Here is a 21138-nt window from a genome sequence, read left to right on the forward strand (position 1 = left end):
AAAGGGACTTTCTTCTGGGGCGCCTGGGTGGCTCAGTCAGTTAAGCGTTTGCCTTCAGCTCAGGTCATGGTCTTCCCTGGTTAAGCGTCTGACTTCTGCTCAGGTCATGATCTTGGACTCCCTGCTCAGTGGGGGAGTCTGCTTCTCCCTCTCAGTCTCCCCTCTGCTCAAGCTCTCTGTCTCTTTCTCTCTCAAATAAATAAATAAAATCTTTAAAAAAAGGGGGGGGGGACTTCCTTCCTTTAAAGAGTAAAATGAACCTAGACGGTTCCTCCCTCTTATAAACGTTTTTCAAAGGCTTGGGAAACAGGCGTGGGCAATATTCCAGAGGGGCAGCGGCTGCCTTGGCAGGCAAGAGCAGCAAGGAAATTTGGTTTGGGTGAAGCTCATGGGGGCTGGGGCAGGGGTGTGTGTGTGTGGTGTGAGAGCAGGCTTAAGGTTTGGGATCTGGCAAATAAGCCACGAGGGGTAGATCAGATCCGCTTCTTTCCCTAGCAGGATCCCTGCACTCTCCTTGTCACAAACAGGGGGCAGTCTCTGTTAATTAAAGCCAGGAACAGCAGCCCGAGGAGTCTCCTCTGAGGCCCGGTCTCAAATGTCCTGGTGACAGGCAATATTTTACAGAGATTGGAGGCAGATTCTAAAATGGACTTTTCTGTCTAGATTTTGTCTCTTTTCGCTAAGGTTTTTTTCTTTTTTTCTTTTCCTTTTTCAAATCAAATTTAGAAGCGTGTGAAAACCCCCAGCTCTTGGGGGAAGGTGTCTGTGACCTACTCTTCTACCGGGCTGTTGCCTTAAGCTCCCTGCCCAGATGCTGGCTGGGAGATGCCTCAGTGGGGTGCAATGGGGTGGGAAGGCAGGAAACCAGAGATTAGGAGTTGGGCAGCTGCATCTAGCCCTGGCTTTCCCATTTGCTGGCCACTTGACCTTGGACAAAGCCTTTAACCCCTCTGAGCCTCAGCTTCCTGGACCTTGGCAAGCCTGCTGGAGTAGCCCTCCCCAATTCTGATTTAGTGCGTAGAAATATCCCAACCCCTCTGTATGGTCCCCACAGCAGAAACTCCATCGTCTCTCCCTTTTCCTCTCTTGGTTTAACACCCAGGGTCTTGCATCTAAGATCTTCACAAGTTAATCAAAGCACACTGTAAATATTTTTTGAGTGCTTCTCACATCCAGCACTACTGCAGGCGGTGGGAGACTCTGCAGGACTCAAGGCCCCCTTCTGCCCTGGCGTTTACCATTTCAATGTGGGGAGACAGACAGAAACCAAACATATATTATAACATCAGGTGGCTAAGGAGCCTGGATGCCTATTTTAGGAAGGCACTACTTGCAGTGGTTAGAACACAGGCCCAGGAATCAAATTTCTTGGGTCAAAAGCCAACTGGGGCACTTCCTCCCTGTGCTACCGTCGGCACCTGGTTTAATTGCTTGGGGCCTCAGTCTCTCCCTCTGTTGTGTGAGCCCGGTTATATTACCTAGCAGATAGAGTTAAATGAGATCAGTCCCTCAAATGTTTTAGCAAATATTCCCAGATTGTCTGCTAGATGCTAGGCACTGCTCTAAGCATCTGTGAGGAGGTGATTTTAGAAAAGACAAGCTTAGTGGGCATGTTGCAAGCACTGAATAAATGTCAGCTATCATTAGCTCTCACACACCAGTGCTTGTGTTTGTAGGGACTCACACAGTGGTGGTGGGTGTGGGTCGACAGACGCGCCACACTATCCTATTTTGGGGATCCCATTATGATGGAGCTGATGAATTTAGACTAAACAATCTCACACCTTGTCCAGGTGGGTTTGGGACAAAATACGGCCCATAATTCAACACGTCTTCTAGGGCTGGTATACTCCTGGATATGCTCCATCAGTGTTGGCCTGGCTTGTTTTGGCTGGAACAGGGTCATTCTCTGCTAGTCTTTGGGAAGACAGTAGGCGACATTCTTCAAAGAGAAGGGGCAATTAACCAAACTCCCTCTCATGCAGAGAAAACCTGCAGTAGAGGCCAACAACCCCCCCCCCCATGCTTTTGCAACTAAGGGGACCCCGTATGTCATTTTATTTGTGGCCCATCTTTTTGGTGCTTTGAAAATGCCCCAGAAGCCCCTGACTGCAGCCCAATGGAGGGGAGGGTGGTGGAAACATCATTTCCCTGCAAATCGCCAAGCCCTACTGCAAAGTGTATACTTAGTTAATGCAATTAAAAACAAAACGCAGGGGCGTGTGGAGATCTAAATTCGGTGTAGCAGCTTTGGTGCAAATCCTGTTTCGGGGGCTACTGGAGTCAAATTCAAGCAGAGGAAAGAAGTGGGTGAAATGGGAGAGGGACGACGGATGACTAGAATCGGCTGAGTGGAGAAGGCAGATTTGGAAATTCCTGACAGGCGACCAGAGGGAGGCTGGAAGCTGAGGGCGCAAGGCCGGACTCCGCAGCACCGGGTGAGGATGTCTGGGGGGCTCGGTGAGCACAGGGGCCAGCCAGCTCCGGAGACCCACGCGGGGGCTCCAGGCGCGGGAGGGTGGCTGAGGCTGGGTGCCCAGGCCTTGCGCTGCACCAGATCTGGGCGCGCAGAGGCGGCGCCGCGGTGTGCCCTCCTGTGGAACGCAGGGAACGCTGCGAGGTCGTAGAGGGACAGAAAGTGCCAGGTCCAGGGGCCTAGGAGAGTCCCAAGGAAAGACATTCCGGGATGTGGGACGTGCCACTGCCTCGGCCTTGTCTGCTGCCTCCCCCCTACCCCCTGCGCTTCTTTGACTGTAGTTGGTCCCACGGCCCTCTCCCGGGGGTGCTTACCCCGGGCCCAGTGTCTTGCTACCCCGCCTTCCCAGCTCAGCCTTAGTCCTCGGCTCGTCCCAGGGAGTTGAACCATCCGGAGGCGCGCCTGGCTGGAGGGCTCAGTCGGGGAAGGGTGAGGGGGCCCGGTGCACCTGGAAAAGGCGAGCCTGATCAGACTGTGCCCCCGTCTGCCTTGGAGTGGAAGCCACTTAGTCTGTCCTTATCCCCTCCGAGTCACCCCTTCCCTGGAGGGCAGATTCAAGCCGCAGCCCCTGCGCACGCACGCCTGAAAAAGCCACGGGCGGAGCCGCCTCTGCGCCCAGGTCTGAGCCGCGCCTCCCGCCCAGAGAGGGCGCGGGAGGTCCCGCAGCCGTCCTCCACCTGCCGGGAAACCCGAGCGGTGCCTTCAGCCCCGGCGCCTGCCGAAGCTCCCTCCTCCCCGCCCGCCAGCCTAGCTCAGCTCTGCACGCCCCCCAACTCGCTCCCGCCCGCCCGAGTCACCTCTTCCGCGCCCCCGCCCCTCTCGAGCTCGCGCCCGTTCCACCCCCCCTTCCCTCCTCTGCCCGCCCTCCTCCCCCTCCCCCTTCCCTCCTGCCCTCCCTTCATTCCACAAGTGTTGCTTCGCTCTCTCCAGCGCACTTGGCGAGCTGGAGAGGTGAGAGGGATCCTGCGAGCGGGCGCGGGGCGGCTGGTCCGGAGCCGCCGGCGGAGGGCAAGCAAGAACAGGCCGACTCTCCCCTGCTCTCCGGCCCCTGCCTCTCCCCGTAGCCGGCCGGACCTGCACCCGGCGCTTGCCCCCGCTCATCCTCCCCCCGCCCGGCCAGGCGCGCTCCTCCCCGGCCGGCCCCTCGGCGCGCGGCGCGCTGGAGGCGAACGCGGACTGAGCCGAGCGCAGTGGCCGCCGACCACCGAGCGCCCCGCGCCGCTCCCTGCATGTGCGGCCCGCGGCGGCTCGCAGCCCCCGGCAGCAGCCTCGGCAGCTTCGGCCGCGCCTCGAGAGGCGGCTGCAGCGGCTCCAGCGGCGGCCGAGCGGCCGAGCCCGGGCTGGGAGACACGATGCGCCGCGTCCTCCGGCTGCTCCTCGGCTGCTTCCTCACGGAGCTGTGCGCCCGCGTGTGCCGGGCGCAGGAGCGAGCGGGGCACGGGCAGCTGGCGCAGCTGGGCGGCGTGGTAGTGCTGGCGGGGGGCAACCGCTCCGGGGCCGCCTCCGGAGAGGCCGGCGAGGGCGCGGGGATTTCGGACGCGCCCCCGACCCGGGCGCCCACGCCGGACTTCTGCAGGGGCTACTTCGATGTCATGGGCCAGTGGGACCCGCCGTTCAACTGCAGCTCGGGCGACTTCATCTTCTGCTGCGGGACTTGTGGCTTCCGGTTCTGCTGCACGTTTAAGAAGCGGCGACTGAACCAGAGCACCTGCACCAACTACGACACTCCGCTCTGGCTTAACACCGGCAAGCCCCCCGCGCGCAAGGACGACCCCCTGCACGACCCCACCAAGGACAAGACCAACCTGATCGTTTACATCATCTGCGGGGTGGTGGCCGTCATGGTGCTTGTAGGCATCTTCACCAAGCTGGGGCTGGAGAAAGCGCACCGGCCCCAAAGAGAGCACATGTCCAGGTGGGCTGCCTCCCCCCTCCGCCTCCCCTCCGGGCGCCGCTCTCCCTGCTCTTCCCTCTCCACCTTTCCCCGGGCAATGGCGCTTCTCCCTCCCCCCCCCCCCGCGTCTCCGCTGGGGGAGGTCGCCCGGGAAAGCCAACTTCGGCTGGGAGCGCGGAGAGGGGGCGCTGGGCTCCGCACAGGTGTGGTTTTGAGCGTGTGTATGTGTGTGTGTGTCGGGGGTCTTTGCCCCCTTCACCCTCTCGCCGCCCCCTCCCGGCTGGGATTGAAGCGGACCCGAGACGCACAGCCCAGGAGCCCGTTGCCCCGAAGTCTTGGGTTTTGGGGAGGGGTCCACCGCTCGGATTCCACATCCTAGCCTCTAGGTAAACAGGGCAGGCAAGCCCGAAAGAGAAGGGGGGCGTGTGTGAGCCCGCGCGCGCGTGTGTGAGGGAGGGAGGGAGGGAGGGAAGGAGTGTGTGCCGCCTGCAACTCGTAAGGCTCGCGAAAAAGAGGCGAGGGAGGTGGAAAGAGAGGGGAGGGCGAGAACAAAAGCCTTGCCTGGAGCGGCCGCCTCGCTCTCCCTGAGCTGCGGGGTCCCTGGAATTGAGACCTCGGTTGCCTCCCCCGTGCCCAAACCCCTCGCCCCTTTCCCGGGTCATCACCTCTCCCTACTGGGGGCCGAGGCCTCAGCTGCCCCCTGAGCCCCTTGCCCGGGTTGGCACGGACTCCAAGGGCGGGAGCCCCGCTCACACACACACCCCCTCCGCCGCCCCCCAACACCCTGATTCGTCAACTTTCCCGGTTGCCTTATTCATTATGCAAGTCCCAGCGCGAGCAAGTCGCAGCAGATGGGAAAAGGCATTTGGGGATTAATGGAGCTATTTGCCTTTTGCTTTTTTAAAAAGTGTCTAAATTGATTCGCACAACCCAGTAACTTTGGAGGCGGAGGACACTGCCCCGAGGACACAGCCCCCAGACCCTACAGAGGCCAGGGTTGGCGTGAGGTCTGGGCGGGCGGGGTTGAAAAGCGACAGGCTGTCTTCGAACAGCTGGATGGTTGGGCGCAAGCTTGATCTTCTTTCCGAGTGTGGGCAACGGGGTCGCCACGTGTCCCCCCCCTCCAGACACACACCCGCCCCACACCTCCGGCGGGGGCCCGTGTGTGAGCGTGTGGATGCACGCGCTCCGTGCGCCTGCCTAAAAAATCTGAACAAAGAGACCCACCAAAAATAGGCGAAGGAACATTACCACCTCACTAGTAATTATTTTCTATTTATACGCGGAGTATCCGATGACTTTTTTTTTTTTTCCAGTGGGGAGGGATTTGGGGGAAGAGGTGAAGAAGTTGCTCTTGGTTTGGGTCAGCAGGGAGGCGTGGATGGATGTTGGGGTCTTGCACAAAGTAAGCTTCGAGGGTATTCAAGAAACCCTGACCAACTAAGAGTAACACGCTGGCCCCGCCCACCTCCTGCAACCCCAAGATGCCCCGTCACCAGCCTTAGCGGCGAGTGCTTCACGTCCCCGCAGTCCCCGCCAATCCCTATGGCTTCCCGGGGTCTGTGTTAAGGTGAGGGAGGAGTGCCGAGGCAGGACTGCGGCAGGCAGGCAGCGGGTGTCGCCTTGGTAGGAAGAGAGTCACCCAGGGATAGGTAGGCTGCCTTGCAGTTTCGGGTTAATTCCTCTGCCGAAATATCCACTGAGCCTTTTCCTTGCAAACCAGCGCTTAAAGGAGCCCTCCTGGGTGCTGGGATGGGGGCTGGGGGGTGGTAGGAAAGGCGGGAGAAGGGAGGTGAGAAGGTGGGAGCCCAGCTAAGGGTGGGCGGCTCCCTTTGGACGTCTGTGGGAGAAGGTGATGCTAGCTTCGGGCCCTCTTTGATCTGGGTGTTCCTGTGGAGACAGCACTCCGCAGCAGACCTAAGGGCCCAGCAGGGACTCAACTTCCTGTCCTGCCCCCTTGCAGCTCTGTCAGGAGAAAAAGAATCATCCAGCCTAGCTGGTTGCAGCCACTTTCTTCTGCAGGTACCAGGAAAGGGCTGTTTGGGGGTGGAATCTGCCAGCACCCAGTCCTCTGGTAGGAGCGTCAACGTGGCTTCTCCTCTGTACACATTTTGGGAATTCCAGAATGCAGTGAAAGTGTATTCTCTTGGAGAGAAAGAACAGTTGATTCCCCATCCCCCCCATCCTGGGCTTGAACTCACCACCCTGAGATCAAGACCTGAGCTGAGATCAAGAGTTGGAGGCTCCACGGTGGGAGTCACCCAGGTGCCCCCAAGAACAGGTGATTTTTATTGGCAGTTTCCATGGTATAGTGTTCAACCCTGGCTTCTGTTTTGAATCACCTGGAAGGCTTTTTAAAAAACCCTGTTGCTAGGGGCCCCACCCTAGACAATTTAGATCAGAATCTGTAGGGCTGCGTGAAGCCTGTGTACTTTTATAAAGCTCTCTAGGCTTTCCAATGTGTGGCCAATCACTATTAAGGAAAAGGAACTAACATTTGCCAGGCACCGTACTAGGGTGTGTGTGTATGCGCGCACGCACGTGTGTACGTGGGTATGTTCGTGCGCGTGTGAGTGCATGCGTGTGTAAACCTCTTATTTAGTGCTGGCAACTATAAGACAGGTGCTGTTAATTCCCATTTATAGATGAGAAAATCCTGGCTCGGTTTGGGTGGCTGGCCCAAGGTCATGGAGGAAACTGCAGTCCCCAACTCCCCGGTTTCAACTGTGTTTTCATTTTTAGTGAGCATTTGTGGGGGCGGGGGGGGGCTCCGAAAAACGCAAAATGCACATTCTCATGTTCTGTCCAGAGAGATTCCAAATCAAGGTAGGTCTGGGGATGAGTCCTAGAAATCCGCATTTAATAGCCTCCCTGAATGGCTCATAAAAAGTGGCCTCCGCGTTAACCAAGACTGTTTTGAGTTTGGGAATAGCTTACAGGGTTGGGAATGGAGGAATTAATCCAGTGCGACTCTCTTGTTTGCATTCTGTTTGTTGTCTGCACGTGTAGGGCTTTCTGTGTGTTTGTGATCCTGGGAGCTGCCCCAAGGACCCTCCAGATGCATCTTGCCCTGTTGATGAAGTTAATCATTTGGAGTCCCAGCCACAGCTGGAGCTCCTTAGCTGTTGCCTGTAGGGGCTAAGGGGTGAATTGGGTGGGGCCGGCACACCTGAGCTTGGCCTCAGAGAGGGTCGAAGGTGGCTTCCAGGTGAAACTGATGTGCTGGCCGCAGCTTCTTAATTTATTTTGTCTTGGGCTGTGAGGGTTACTGAGATGAGGGGTTTGTTCTCATTTTGTCAGGCCGCATCCTCCCTTCAAAGACTTATAGCCCCTTGCTGTCCCCATGTCACCAGCTGCTCCTGGGACCCCGTGCACTTGTGTGATCCCAGAAGAGGCCTCAATGATGTCAGTTTTCAGGCTCCAATCCTGGGCATGTGACTTGCTTCCTTCTGGACTGACTGGGACTGAAAGCAGGAGAAAGTAATTCCAGGAGCTGTGGGGGTCTTGCCCACGCTAGTGTAAGAACTCCATAGACACTCACTCACCAGCTACAGCAACATGACATCCCGCCACTATTTATTGGAAGGAGAGATGGCAAATGGTGGCCAGCTATGGTTACCAAATGCCACAGACATGTTTCGTTTGGTCTGCAAGGTATTTCTATCGATGTGTTCTTATTTTTGAGTTTCTCTCCCTTTTTTTTTTTTTTTATTGTGGATCATTTTAAACATACAAAAACCACCCCCCAGACTTGAAAGACTAATAAGAATGAAGTCCAGGATAGCCTTCGAGGTTTCTTACCCCAGTACCACCACCATTTGGGGGCGGCTCATTCCTGGTGGCGGGGGGCTGTCCTGTGCAGTGAAGGGTGTTTGCCAGCCTTCTTAGGCTCTACCCACTAGGTGCCAGTAGTACCCACCCCACAACCCAGCTGTGACAGTAAAAAAATTTTAAAAATGTCCTCAGCCATAGCCACATGTCATCAAGGGGTAGAAACACTGCCAGTTGCGAACTACAAATCTAGACAGAACAATCATTAGTATTTTGTCATATTTGCTTTATAGTGCTCTCCGTATTTTCATTTTCTCTCTCCTTTTCTTCCTCTTTTCTTCTCTCCCTCTCTTTTTCCTTTGTGTTTTGGCTGAAGCATTTGAAAATCAGTTGCAGACATGACACTTCAACCCTAAATACTTTGGTGTGTGATCTCCTAAGAACAAGGGCATTCTCCCACACAACACAATTCCAGTATCACACCCAGGAAAAAGGACGGACATTCCATCATATCATCAGATATCCAATCGTATTAAAATGTTCCCAGTCATGCCAAAAAATGTCTTCCAGAGCTTGGGGTTTCAATCAAGGATCCAGTCAAGGCTCACTGCATCCGGCTGTGAAATTTCTTTAGTCTCTATTACATATCGTGTTTTAAAACCAACTTAGAACCAATTGCCAACGTTTAAAAGCTAGGAGTTTTCACACAGACGTCCAGATTTCTGACTTCTCTTGAGAAATTGGCAGGTCCGACAGCACTGGACCTGCATTTTCCCATGGAAGCTGCTGGTTGCCATGAGTGCTTTACGAAGCTCACAGGTTGCCCTGGGTCTCCACCCCCCACCCAGTTCACTTAGTGCTGTTACCTGCAGTCCCTGGAGATGCTGTCCGCGGAACTTAGCAGCTGGGGCTCAAGTCAGATAGCCTGAAGATTCAGTCCGGCTTGGCCACTTAAAAGCTGTGTGACCTTGGGCAAGTGACTTCACCTCTCTGAGTTTTAGATTCTTGTCTGTAAGATGAGATAATGATGATCCCTATGTCGTAGGCTTGTGTGAGGTTTCGCTGAGGCTGGGCTTGGGAAGCTCCTAGCACAGGACCTCTTTCTGGTCACTGCTAAGTGACTCTTACTCTTATTAAAATTTTCTATCCCTTTTCTGCTGTAGTGTGGAACTCAGCACCTGGCCCTTGTCCTGCTGCATTTTTTTCTCTGTGTGACATTGGTCAAGTCTCCTAACTCCTCCAGACTTATCAGGAGGAGGTGGCAGGTTCAGAATAGGAGAGAAGACCCACATATGACCACATTAAATGCCATGCAAAGTGTTGGCCTAGGTGATGTTGAAGAACCCTCAGCGGTAAGCTTGCGTGTACGTTGTCATGTAATTTCAGGTCCTTCCCCAGTGAGGCAAGCCTTATGACAGTCTGCCTTTTAAGAGGCACAGATTGCTTTCCATGAGGATGAACAAGCCCCCGGGGAGTGGAGGAGTCAGACTTCAAACCCAGACAATCTGAGGCCAGAGCACAGGTCCCTGACCACTAGGCTGCACTGCCTTTGAGCAGACACATGCAGGACTTCCGCTGTCTTAGATCACAAAGAAGTGCTTGATGTTCTGCAAATGGCAACACATGCAGTGGGGCCGGTTCAAGGAACCACCGCAAGATCAAGACCAGGGATGTTTTCTGCATCTGCCCCTGGCAGGGCCAGCCCTCTTGGAGAAGGCATTGATGAGAAATGACCTTGGGGCAGGAACGCATGTTTGAAGCTCTGTACACTTGAAGCCAGTAGGGAACACATGTCATTATTTTGCCCACCTTCAAACAGAATCAGAAATCCAAGTGGCAAATTACATAGCACAGTGTCCTGTGTGTTTTTCAAACACATTTCAGAAGAGCTGGAGTCCCTTGCAAAGAAATAGCATCAAGTGATAAATGTCCTTCCTTCTTCTGCCTTTTCTGTCTTTTTCCAGCTTCCCCCCTCTTTCTGTACATCTGTGGTTATTCTATGGTTTCGACCAGCACCCCAGGTTAGAGAAGCCCTTGCATGCATATCCTGTTGGCCTTGGAAAAGTCTCTATGAGTTCTTTTTCCTTGCAGGATATGTTTGCTTCTCTTTGGGCATTGAGTCCTGCATTTTATTTTATTTTAATTTTTTTATTTTTTATTTTAGAGAGAGAGTGAGAGAACAGAGAAAGGGGCAGAGGGAGAGGGAGAGAGAGACTCTTGAGCAGATTCCACGCCCAGCACGGAGCCCGACCTGAGCTGACATCAAGAGTCAGATGCTCAACTGACTGAGCCACCCAGGCGCCCCCGAATCCTTGCATTTTAGAAGTCACCTTCAGTGGGTATAAAAGGCACACATTTGGGGTTTAAGTGCAGTTTGATGAGCCTCTACTCCTGTGTAGCCACCACTCCAGAAAGTTACCTCCTGCCCATTGCCCTTGCATTCTTGAAAAAGAAAAGATGCTTCTGATACAAGAGGAAATGCTCAGGAATCCTATTCAAGTGTTTAAATGTCAGAGTTCAGACCTTGGGACTCCTGGAAGCTTTGAAGCAAGATGCTGGGACTCTGAGCTCTGTTTGGAAATGTTGGGGTCTTTTATTTGCTCACTGTAATTGGAAAGTAAAGGGCCACAGCCTTCTCTTTTTGTTCCTCAAATATACGAAGCTCATTGCTACCTTGGAGCCATTGTGTTGGCTTGGCTCAAATTCTCTGTCAGCCCTCACACGCTGGCTCTTACTATTCAGGTCTTAGCTCACATGTCACCTTCTCCGAGAAGCTGTCCCTGACCACCCAGGCTCAGTTACCACTGCCCTCGCCCCTCCAGCCCATCGCCTGGTGCTCCTGGCTTCATTTCACATTATAGTCTAAAAGTAACTTACCCATTTACGGGTTTGCTAGTTTGTCCTCTGTCCCCTTGCATGACTGTCCACAGGAAGGAGGGCAGGGACACCAAAGTCTTCCATTGTTGTATCCTCAGCACCCAGGACGGTATCCGGCACAGAGGAGCTCTGCTTTCTGACATCCTGGTTTACATAAGAAAGTATCTCCTCTTTCATTCATTCACTCTTTCACGTATTCATGTAATAGGTATTTATTGACCACCTTCAGCATACCTGGCACTGTTTTGAGAGCTATAACAGAACAGTGAATCGTACAGACACAATTCCTGCACTCACAGAGCCAACAGTCAAATGGCCTGAGACAAGTAACACACAAGTACATCTAGAAAAAAACTGACACTAAATTGAACCTTATAAAATTGCCAGTGTTCAATCATCTGACTTCAAAAATGGCAATGTTTCAACATAATTGTTCTGAACTGGGTTAAGGGATATCAAGGAAGAGACACGTGGACTTGCCCTTAACAAGTCTGAAATCTGCAGAGCTGATGTCCCAGTGTGAAGGCTATCAGGCAGGAAAATTCCCTTTTACTCAGGGGAGGGTCAGCCTTTTGTGCTATTCAGACCTTCAACTGATTAGACGAGGCTCACCCACATGATGGAGGACACATCTGCTTTACTCAGTCTCTTGGTGTAAATGTTCATCTCATCTAAAAGCACATTCTCAGACACATCCAGAATGACTTTCAACCAAATATTTGGACACCTTGTGGCTGAATCAAGCTGACACTTAAAATTGACCATCATAGTACTTTAAGGATTTTGCTACTCAGAGGGTGACCTGTGGAACAGCAGCATTTTCATTACCTGGGACTTGAGCAGAAGGATCTCAAGCCCTGCCTCAAACTTATTGAAACCGAATCTCTGTACTTTTAAAAAAGATTTTATTTATTTATTAGAGAGAGAGCACAAGTAGGGGGAGCAGCAGAGGGAGAGAGAGAAGCAGATTCCCCACTGAGCAGGGAGCCCCATGTGGGTATCAGTCCCAAGACCCTGAAATCATGACCCAAGCCGAAGGCAGACACTTAACCGACTGAGCCACCCAGGCGTCCCCTGAATCTGCATTTTAATAAGACCCCTAGGTAACATGAATGCACTTTGTTTGAGAAGCACCCAAACTATTTGCCACAAACAGATGACAAATCCTTGGGAATTTGTTTCATTTACAGCACATAGTTGGTTCTTCCTTTATCATATTTATTAAATTTTTTGGACACGTGTTGTAACATGTTTTTTAGTATATGCCCTAATACATGCCGAATACATTTGCTTTACTAATAAGTATCTCTTACCCGTGAACAGTTACTAGGTACATTATAAAGTGCATATGAAAACATTTCAAACTGAGCTGAAGGTAGAATAAATATCTTAAAATCTATTGCTAAGCATGATGACATGATACAGTCAGCTGATATCTCAAAGGCTGAGGAGGGGGCTCATGATTAACAAACAATCCATACTTTGAATATTTCTCAGGAGAGTTTTGATTGTTTTTGGCTGACTTTGCTTTGATCTGAATAGACAATCATCGTTTTTAACTTTGCTGCAAGCTAGCTGTTGAAGAGAGGGGGACAGTCAACTCTCTTGTGTTCTTGGGTTTGCCAGTTTGTGTTATCTTCAGGCTGCTGTTTTGTTACGGGAGACACTTTTAAGCCACATGCCTGCTTGGTGATGGTTAGCCTACTTACAGATAGGTAGATAATTTATCTGCATAGCCCCTCTCGGGGTCCGCAGAGCTGCAGTGTAGGCAATGTACCCCAATGGTGGGGCTGCTGCCAAGTGCCCTCCTGGGCCCGAGGTTCCTGATTCTCACTGTCTGGCATGGGCATTTCAAGGGAGGGCTCCAGCATCCGTACACACATTACATTGATTTCTAACTTGAACCACTGAAGACCACACACACGCAAGTTCTCGGATTTCCTTTCCTGATGCTGAATCATTTTATATGGTCCCTGGAGTGAGCGGACCATACCTTGCAGACTGCTCTTCCAGGATAGGGAGGCCTTTTAGGAACCCTCATTTCCACTGCACACTCTGGGAGGGGCCGCCTTGGGGGAAAAGCAGCTTTGGCTTCTGGGCTGGATTTTCAAGAATTTTAGGTCTCAGGAGAAACCCAGGGGATCTGTAGAAAGCCGTGCCGACCAAGTTCGTGGTAGCTTATCCCGATAACTTACTTTGCGAACCTCTTGAAAGCCTCAATATTTTGGAATTCTTGGGGGGGGGGGGACTCCCTAGAGAATCTGGGGAAAGCTATGGCTTCTTGTTCAAGAAAAATGCACAAATAAAATTTCTGTTCAATTCCAGAGGGGTTCAGAGGTCCCTGAATTTCATGACGAAGAGCCTGTTTAGAAGGGAAAAAGGCAAATTCGGGTTAGAGGGCATGCGCCGTTTGCCTCAGAAGTTCCTCTCCTGTCGACCTGTTGAGTTTCAGACCCTGCTTACAGCACAAAGTGGGGAAGGAGGCCGAGCTCTGATGTCAGGGACACTCAGGTTTGTATGTGGGTCCCTGCACTGATGAGCTGGGTTAACTCGAGTGCCTTTTTGCTCCATAGAATGGGTAGGGGAGTCCTCACCTTGAATGCCCCCGTCCTTATTGGCCATCTTGCGGCTTCCTTGGCCTTCTTTCGTGTACCTCAAATATTTGATCTCTTTCCTGCCTCAGGGCCTTTGTGCTTGCTGTTCCCTCTGCCAGGAAGGTTCTTTCCATCATCTCTATGTGACCAACTCCTCACCATTCAGGACTCAACTCCAGTGTCTCCTCCTCAGGAAAGCTTTTCCTGACCACCTTCTCTCTCTTTCTCTGTTGATTTTGAGTTTTTAGAAAGTGTACAATTCAGTGATTTTTGGCATGGTCACAAAGTCGAACAACCATCACCACTATCTGATCCCAGAACCTTTTCATTATCGAAAGTCCGTATACATCCATGCAACAGCCAGTCCCCAGTCCTCCCTCTCTCCATCCCTTGGCCACCACCACCCATCTACTTTCTATCTCTATGCATTTGCTTATTGTGAACATTCCATATAAATAGAGTCATCCGCTCTGTGGCTTTCGGGGTCTGGCTCCTTTGTAGGAACATCATGTTTCCAGGTTCTATTCACGTTGTACCAGGCGTCAGTACTCCATCCCATATCACATCTTTTGTTTATCCATTCATCCATTTATTTGGGTTGTTTTCCACTTTTGGGCTGTTGGGAATAACACTGCTGTGCAACAGTGTCTCTTGATCATGTTACACTTTTGTTTATTTAATTTTCACAGCTCTTGTTGATTTATTTAACATGCATACTTCTTATCCTGTCCCCTAGAACATAAGCTCCGGGCCGGCAGTGGTCTTGTCCATCTTGCATGTCGCTGTATTCCCAGAGCCTTGAATAGTTCCTGGCACAGGGTAGGCAATACATGCTTGTTCAGTGAACGAACGAGTGAATGAATGGGAACAGTTGCTATTCTCTTGTCTCTCGGAGGACTCCATCTTTTCCTCTAATTCATGTGGGACTCTCGCTGTGTTCCCTGTATCTCACACCTGACACTTCTTACCAGCTGTGGTTCTCCATTGCCTCATTGCCCCGTGAGCCACCACTCCCCCCAAGCTCGGGGCCTCTGTGACCCTAACAGAGTCTCAGACTTGATTGTGCAGCAGAAAATGCAGGTGGTGGGCCGTGCCTGCCCCTGGAGTTTCTGAGTCAGTGGGTCTGGGTGGATCTGAAAATTTGTATTTTAACACAGGCCCGGGGGAGGCTCTTGCTGCTGGTGGGCAGACAGCATTTGAGAATCGGTGCTCTGGGGGGGTGAATTTCAGCAGGCAGGCTGGGCCTGTTGCATTCAGAGGTGGTATATGTGGGCCTCACTCACAGAGCTCACCTTGCTTCTCTGTCTCCCTTGATGTGGACTCACAGGGTTCTGGTTTGTTAAGACATCCGGATGTATCCGAAAACAGGGCCGTATCGCTTGTGGGGGCGGACCCTGGAGAAGCTCTCCCAGGTGGATGGAGGGGGCGTGGATGAGGGTACTTCTTGCAGTGTTATGTATGGAGGCAGGGAGATGGTGCTGACCATCTAGGTTCTCCTAACCAGGGATATGGGTAAGCAGGGCTGACACCCTGCCTCTCCACCGTGAAACCACAGCGTGAAGGAGATTCACAGTCCGCAACGTGGCTAGCTCTCACATTGTGCAAAGAGAAGGAAACAATGAGGTTTATGGTAAAAACACTAGTCATGTCAAAGATACACACCTGTGCAGTTATACCTGCAGTTATACCTACCATTCCAGCATAATTACATCGAAATAAAGACGTGATGGAGAGCAGGTAAAGAGAAGTAAACGTGTTGGTGAGGTCTGACCTTAGGAGTGGTATCTGTTTGACAGCCATCTCTGTTCTGTTCTGTGTGCAAACATGGAGCGGCTTGGCTAAGTTTACATCTAATTGTGAAGGTCACTGTTCTGGTCGAACTGGGTGCCAGCCCCCCCCCCCCCCCATTAAAAAAAGTCTCTTTTAAAGTTCTGATCTTGTGGTCCTCAGAATGTGACTTGATTTAGAAATAGGATTGTTGCAGGTGTCGTGATTGAAGACGAGGTTATCCTGGAGTAGGGTGGGCCCCTAACCCAGTATGAGGGGTGTCCTTAAAAGACAGAGACTCTGGGAAACACACCAGAGGAAGATGGAGATTTCCAGCAACCTGCAGAAGCCAGGAAGAGTCAAGGGACAAGTCCACTATAGGTTTCTGAAGGAGTGTGGCCTTACCGACTTCTTGATTTCAGATTTCTGGCCTCCAGAACTGTGAGACCATAATTTCTGTGGTTCGAAGGCACCGAGTTTGTGGCACATTGTTATAGCAGCCCTGGGAAACTAACCGATCACTTAACACCTCTCACCTTGTTTTCTTATTTGTTGAATAATAGTAAAAAATATCAACCCTTGGGGGAGCGTCAAGGAGATTAAACATGATAAATGGGAAGGGCCCAAAACACAGTTGGTGACTCAGGTTGTATGCTTTCTCTCCATCCCAGCTACCGATTAACAGGGGCACCCACACGGGGTGTGGCTGGATTGCCCCAGATCCCCCCCAACCCCCGCCAGCTGCAGGAAACCCAGCAGACGCAGTGTGCAGAGCTGTGCATAGGCTCTGGTTTAGCCCTGTTTCAACTGGCCGTGTGACCTTCAGCGGGCTAATTCACCTCTCTGAGCCTTCGTTTGCTCATGGGCAAAGAAGGAGTAATAAACCTTAGAAGGTGTTCGTATGCTACTTAGTTGAATTAAGGCATATAACATGATTAGCATGGGGCATGGCTTATGGTAAGTACTGCATAAATGTTTGTTGCTAATAGTGGGCCATTGCTATACGTGAATTGTGGGATCTAGCATTAGCTATGAGGGGGGACTGAGTTTATGGGGTGCAGACATATTACATAGATTCTTCATTGAATCCTCTCAACAACTCTCTGAGGGGGGGTGATACTCCGCTCACATAGCTCTTGTGAGAGCATGTGGACTGTTTTGCACGGAGTCCTTATGTAACCTGTAATTGCAGTGATCTTTGTTACTTCCTTACGTCTTTTCCTCCCTCCCACCCCTAACTAGAATGTCAGCTCCGTGGAGTCAGGGGCCCTGTCTTCCTAAGCCCAGTGCTCCGAGCACAGCAGGTGCCAATCATTGTGTTTGGAATGAACAGATTTAAATTCTTTCTTCTTTCAGGGCCCTTGCAGATGTCATGAGGCCACAGGGCCACTGCAACACTGACCACATGGAGAGGGACCTCAACATTGTGGTTCATGTCCAGCATTATGAAAACATGGATACCAGAACCCCCATAAATAATCTTCGTAAGTATAGTCGTGCGGTCCATTCCCAGCCCCCCCCTTGGTGACCCCTGCGGTGGTCATGCGTCTAGATTTCAGGTCTGTGTTTGGGTTCACTAAGAGCTTTTCTGTTTGTTGACTAGTTAGAAGTTTGATTTCATCTCTCCGGGATGAAGCTGTGTTTGGCATCATCAGATTTCACTTGGTTTGTTTCTCTGTTAGAGGGTGACCCCCTTGGTTGGTTTCTTATGGTTGGTTCTTCTGTTAACGAATGGCCCTCTTGGTTGGTTCATCATGGTTGGGTACCTCGTTAACCAATGGGTGACTTTGTTGGTTCATCTGAGATAGTTAATCTCTTAGCCAGTAACCCATTTTAGCGGTTCGTCTTGATGGGAAATCAGTGAACCAATGGCCCATTTGCTTATTTGTCTGCTTCTTGAGGTAGACCAGTTGTAACCTTTAGGTTTCACACTGTTTTCAATGAACAGATAGTTAGTTTGGAAGAATTTGATCTCTTTTTCATACAAATAGAGTTTGGCAAAAATAAATCACAAACAACTCTGTGTGTGTATGCACGTGCACTTGCACATGTGTGCCTAGTGTGGCGTGTTCAGTTGTGGTTATGTTGGTTTGGGGTGTGTACGTGTGATTTAACAGTAGCAAATTCCCTTCTATTTTTTGGCCAGGGAAAAAAATGCTACATTCGCTATTGTGTTTTAGGTATTCTTTAGCTGACAGAGCATACTTGGGGATCTTGGTATGTTCCCTCAGTTTTTCTTTCCTTTCAAAGGTCTTTATATACAACATATGTTATGGAGCTGATGTACTGACTAACGGGAGGGGGGAAGCAAGATTGTTAAGTTTTTGACAATAGTATCCTACCGTGTTTATTCCTAGCAATTATGTTTTCAAGTAACCCCCACATTAAAGTAATGTGGAGGGCTTGGTTTAAAATAACAAAAGCGAGACAATTTAAAAGATGCATTTAGTTGTGGCTGGAGGTTCTCAAAAACATCACACATTTTAGAGCCTGGGTTGCCTTGGCTGAAACTCTGCTAGCAGAGTTGCGATGGTGTTTTATTTGCTGAATCATCGTTTTGGACTGTTTGGCTACAAATTTTTATTGCTCAATGGGTAGAGGAATAAATCTGCAGTATTTGATATAGGTGATGTGAATCCTCTGATTCTGCGTGGTGATAATTTTTCATAACCTTGGAAAACTGTTGCAGCATATTTGTAAAGTCAACATTTACACAGTTTGAAAATGGGCTACCAAATAGAATGTCTTAAGTGTCATTGTATTAAATAATTCGACATTATTTATTTATGAACTGGGTCGTAGGATGGCATGAGAAATAGCCACATTTTAGAGCAAAATACATCAGCAGTTGGAAGTTTTATGACCCAATCTCACAGCCCTGAAAGATACGGTAAATTGCACCAACTCTGACACGGCAATTGCTGAGCCCAATTCTGGCTTTGAAGGAAATGAGCACATTCTCTTTCAGGTGTTGCTGGGAAATAAGTTGAACCGAGATGTATGTGGGTTCTAGCCATGACACGTGAGCGAACGCCATCATGGCGGAGACAAAGGTGAAATGGTGTTGAGTCCCTGGCTGTACAAGATGACTGTTAACAAGTTTCTCATGTGAAGTTTCAATCTTTAGGATGATTTTTGAATCAGCACTCAAATGGATTAACAAACTCATTGAAGTCAACCATGTTTCATCATTGCATCAGGCAGAAGGGCAAGGAGGATTAATGAATCTTGTTTCAATAAGGGACTTTTGTTTAAAGTTGTACTGAAAACAAATTAGTGCTCAGAGATGGGGGTCCAGGCACTGAGTAATTCAGAAGTCTCTCGTGGCAGACTAACTGGGTTTATTTATGATTCTTGCTTTTAGTCTGTATCTGAGTCAGTATCAGTGATATTTATACTAATTAAAAGAAATGTGTCTTGTAATATTCTGTTGGGTTGAAGTATACCAGAGCATTCCTGGTGAACTACAGAAGAGAATTCCAGGTGTATGCCAACATTGCATTCTTGCATTAACAAGATGTTAATTTTATATATTGCTGCTGGGTTGATCTAGTCCTTATTTCCTAGAATTCTTGGGAACATCTGGAAAATAAGAAGCATGTAGCTCTTCCACAGATTTCCATTAATCAGTTCAATTTTTGTAACTAATTCAGTACTTCTTGGTAGTAATGATAGGCTTCCTTGTAATGATTTTTGTCTTTTTATTGATTCATGGTAGCTATTTATATATTATAGACACAGGGAAAATTTACATGTTTAGGAGAAGGAATGATTTTGGGAGGTCACTGAGAGGATAGGCCTCGATGACTTGTATTTATCAGTTATCAGGGGTTCAAGAAGCCATGAAGTTGCCAGAGCCCATTTGACCCATAGAGAACTAGGAGAGAAGGAATCCAGTCCAAATGAGAAGTTAGACCAGCTCTAGGTGCCAGAATTAGAATGCACCTATTGAATATAAAACCCTTTCTGGATATTGTGGAAACTATGAAGATTTGCAAATACAAAAAATGGAAAGAAAGATGCATCCATTTGTGATATACCAAAAAGGGGCCCATCATGCCATTGCTGGGGTGTTCTTCACAAAACATTCAAGTGACCACATTTAACTGGGAATTCGATAGCCCAAACTTGAATGCCATTTTTCTCTCTATTCAGTCACCCACTTGACATAGCTTTAAGAGAATCCTCCTCTCCACCTCTTTCTCTTTCTTCATCTTAATACTAATGCTAGACTCCTTCCTGGTTATGCTTTGGTCAAACGCTAAGAGAATTAAAAGTCTGTGGGTATTTAGAAGGAAGGGAGCGGGGAAGGACTACGGTAAAGGCAAATGGAGGGGGCAGAAAGCTTCAACGTGGGGAAATTTTGCCAATTTTCCTTTATAAATTTCCTAGGGTTGATTTTTTCTGTGATATGCAAGACTTGCCTTTTTATCTGAAGACGATTTTTCTTCAGCGGATGCCATTCATGTTCTTTCCAGGCATTCAGTGATATTGCCTAAAAATATTTAGTCTGATAATCAAAAGGGCCTCGACCTCTTTGATGAACAGGATGCGGATTCAGATGAGATGGTGATTTTTCGCAAACGCTCCTCGGCTTCTGTATAATTATAGTTTGCTTTTGAAGGCACATTTTGTCCTCAAGTGCTATGAACGTGCTTCTGTTTCCCCCCACCCCAGCCTCGCAGCCTGCCAGTGGCACTCCCCATCCTTTTGGGAGCGCAGGGTAAATATAGGCTCCCTCTCATCCTAAGGATGGGCGGTGGGAGTGAGGGCTGTGGCTACAAGGAGGGAGCCTGGGTCCACGTCTCTCAACTCGTTTGTATTAACAGCCACTTTTTTTTTTTTTAAATGCAGTTTTAGTTTTGGAATAATTTTATATTTACAGAGAGGTTGCAAAGATAACTCCCAGAGTTCTGTATACTCCTCACCCACTTTCCCCTAAAGTGAACATCTTACGTTACTGTGGTACACCTGTCAAAACTAAGAAATCAGCATTAGTACATTATTTTTAGCGGAGCTGTAGATAATGTTTGGATTTCACGAAGTTTCTTCACTTATGTCCCTTTTCTGTTCCAGGATCCACTCCAGAAGGCTGCATTGTATTTAGTACAGCAAACTCGATAGTAGAGATTTGGTTGGCAGTATTGTTTAATGATGTGGTAAAGACTGAAAACAACCCTAAATAAGACAGCAGCAATTACAAAGCCTTTATTGCCATAGTATAAAAAGTGTCTCCCAGTGTCTATAAAAACAGCCACATAAAATTATTCACCTGGTCATTGTTGGAATAGAACCAGTTGATATACTGACTGTGCTCTCACATAGACCGGTGGGACAGAGTACCCTCCCGTTGCACCCAGACAGGCAACCCCTCTTTGGAATTGGGTTGATGTTCCCCTATTTATTTAGCTGCATAATCTGAGCAGGTGAGATCTCACACTGAACTGAGGAGAAATGCTAGCTTGATGTTTCAGGATCTAGAATCCATCAGAAAGACCAGGCTCCCATTCCAGCCTCACCCCACCCCCTACTGTCCCAGGACCATTCCCAAGTGGGTTTGCAAGGAACCAGATGCAAGGCAGATTCATGGTTTAGCTTCTGAAGATGCTGTACAGCTTGTGTCTAGGGCCGAATGGAGTTCTATTCATTCATCCGTATTTACCAAGGCACCAAGGATGTTGTCTGCTTGACTTTTGGAGGCACTGGTAGGGAATATTCCCAACTATCTTTTTAAAATCGGGGCAATTTCCGAATCAGGG

The 21138-nt window shown here is 49.6% G+C and overlaps 1 protein-coding gene across 1 annotated transcript in view; it reads left to right on the forward strand.

The window, feature by feature from the left end:
• The first annotated feature begins 3828 nt into the window (after positions 1 to 3828).
• Positions 3829 to 21138, forward strand: part of SHISA9 (shisa family member 9) — a 266534-nt gene continuing 249224 nt past the window's right edge. Inside the window, exons 1-2 of the mRNA XM_026520300.2 lie at positions 3829 to 4391; positions 16736 to 16863. Coding sequence (XP_026376085.1) covers positions 3829 to 4391; positions 16736 to 16863 — 691 coding nt within the window. The remainder of the gene's footprint in view (positions 4392 to 16735; positions 16864 to 21138) is intronic.

Source organism: Ursus arctos, unplaced genomic scaffold (genome assembly GCF_023065955.2).
Source record: "Ursus arctos isolate Adak ecotype North America unplaced genomic scaffold, UrsArc2.0 scaffold_2, whole genome shotgun sequence".
In the NCBI taxonomy this organism is placed as follows: domain Eukaryota; kingdom Metazoa; phylum Chordata; class Mammalia; order Carnivora; family Ursidae; genus Ursus; species Ursus arctos.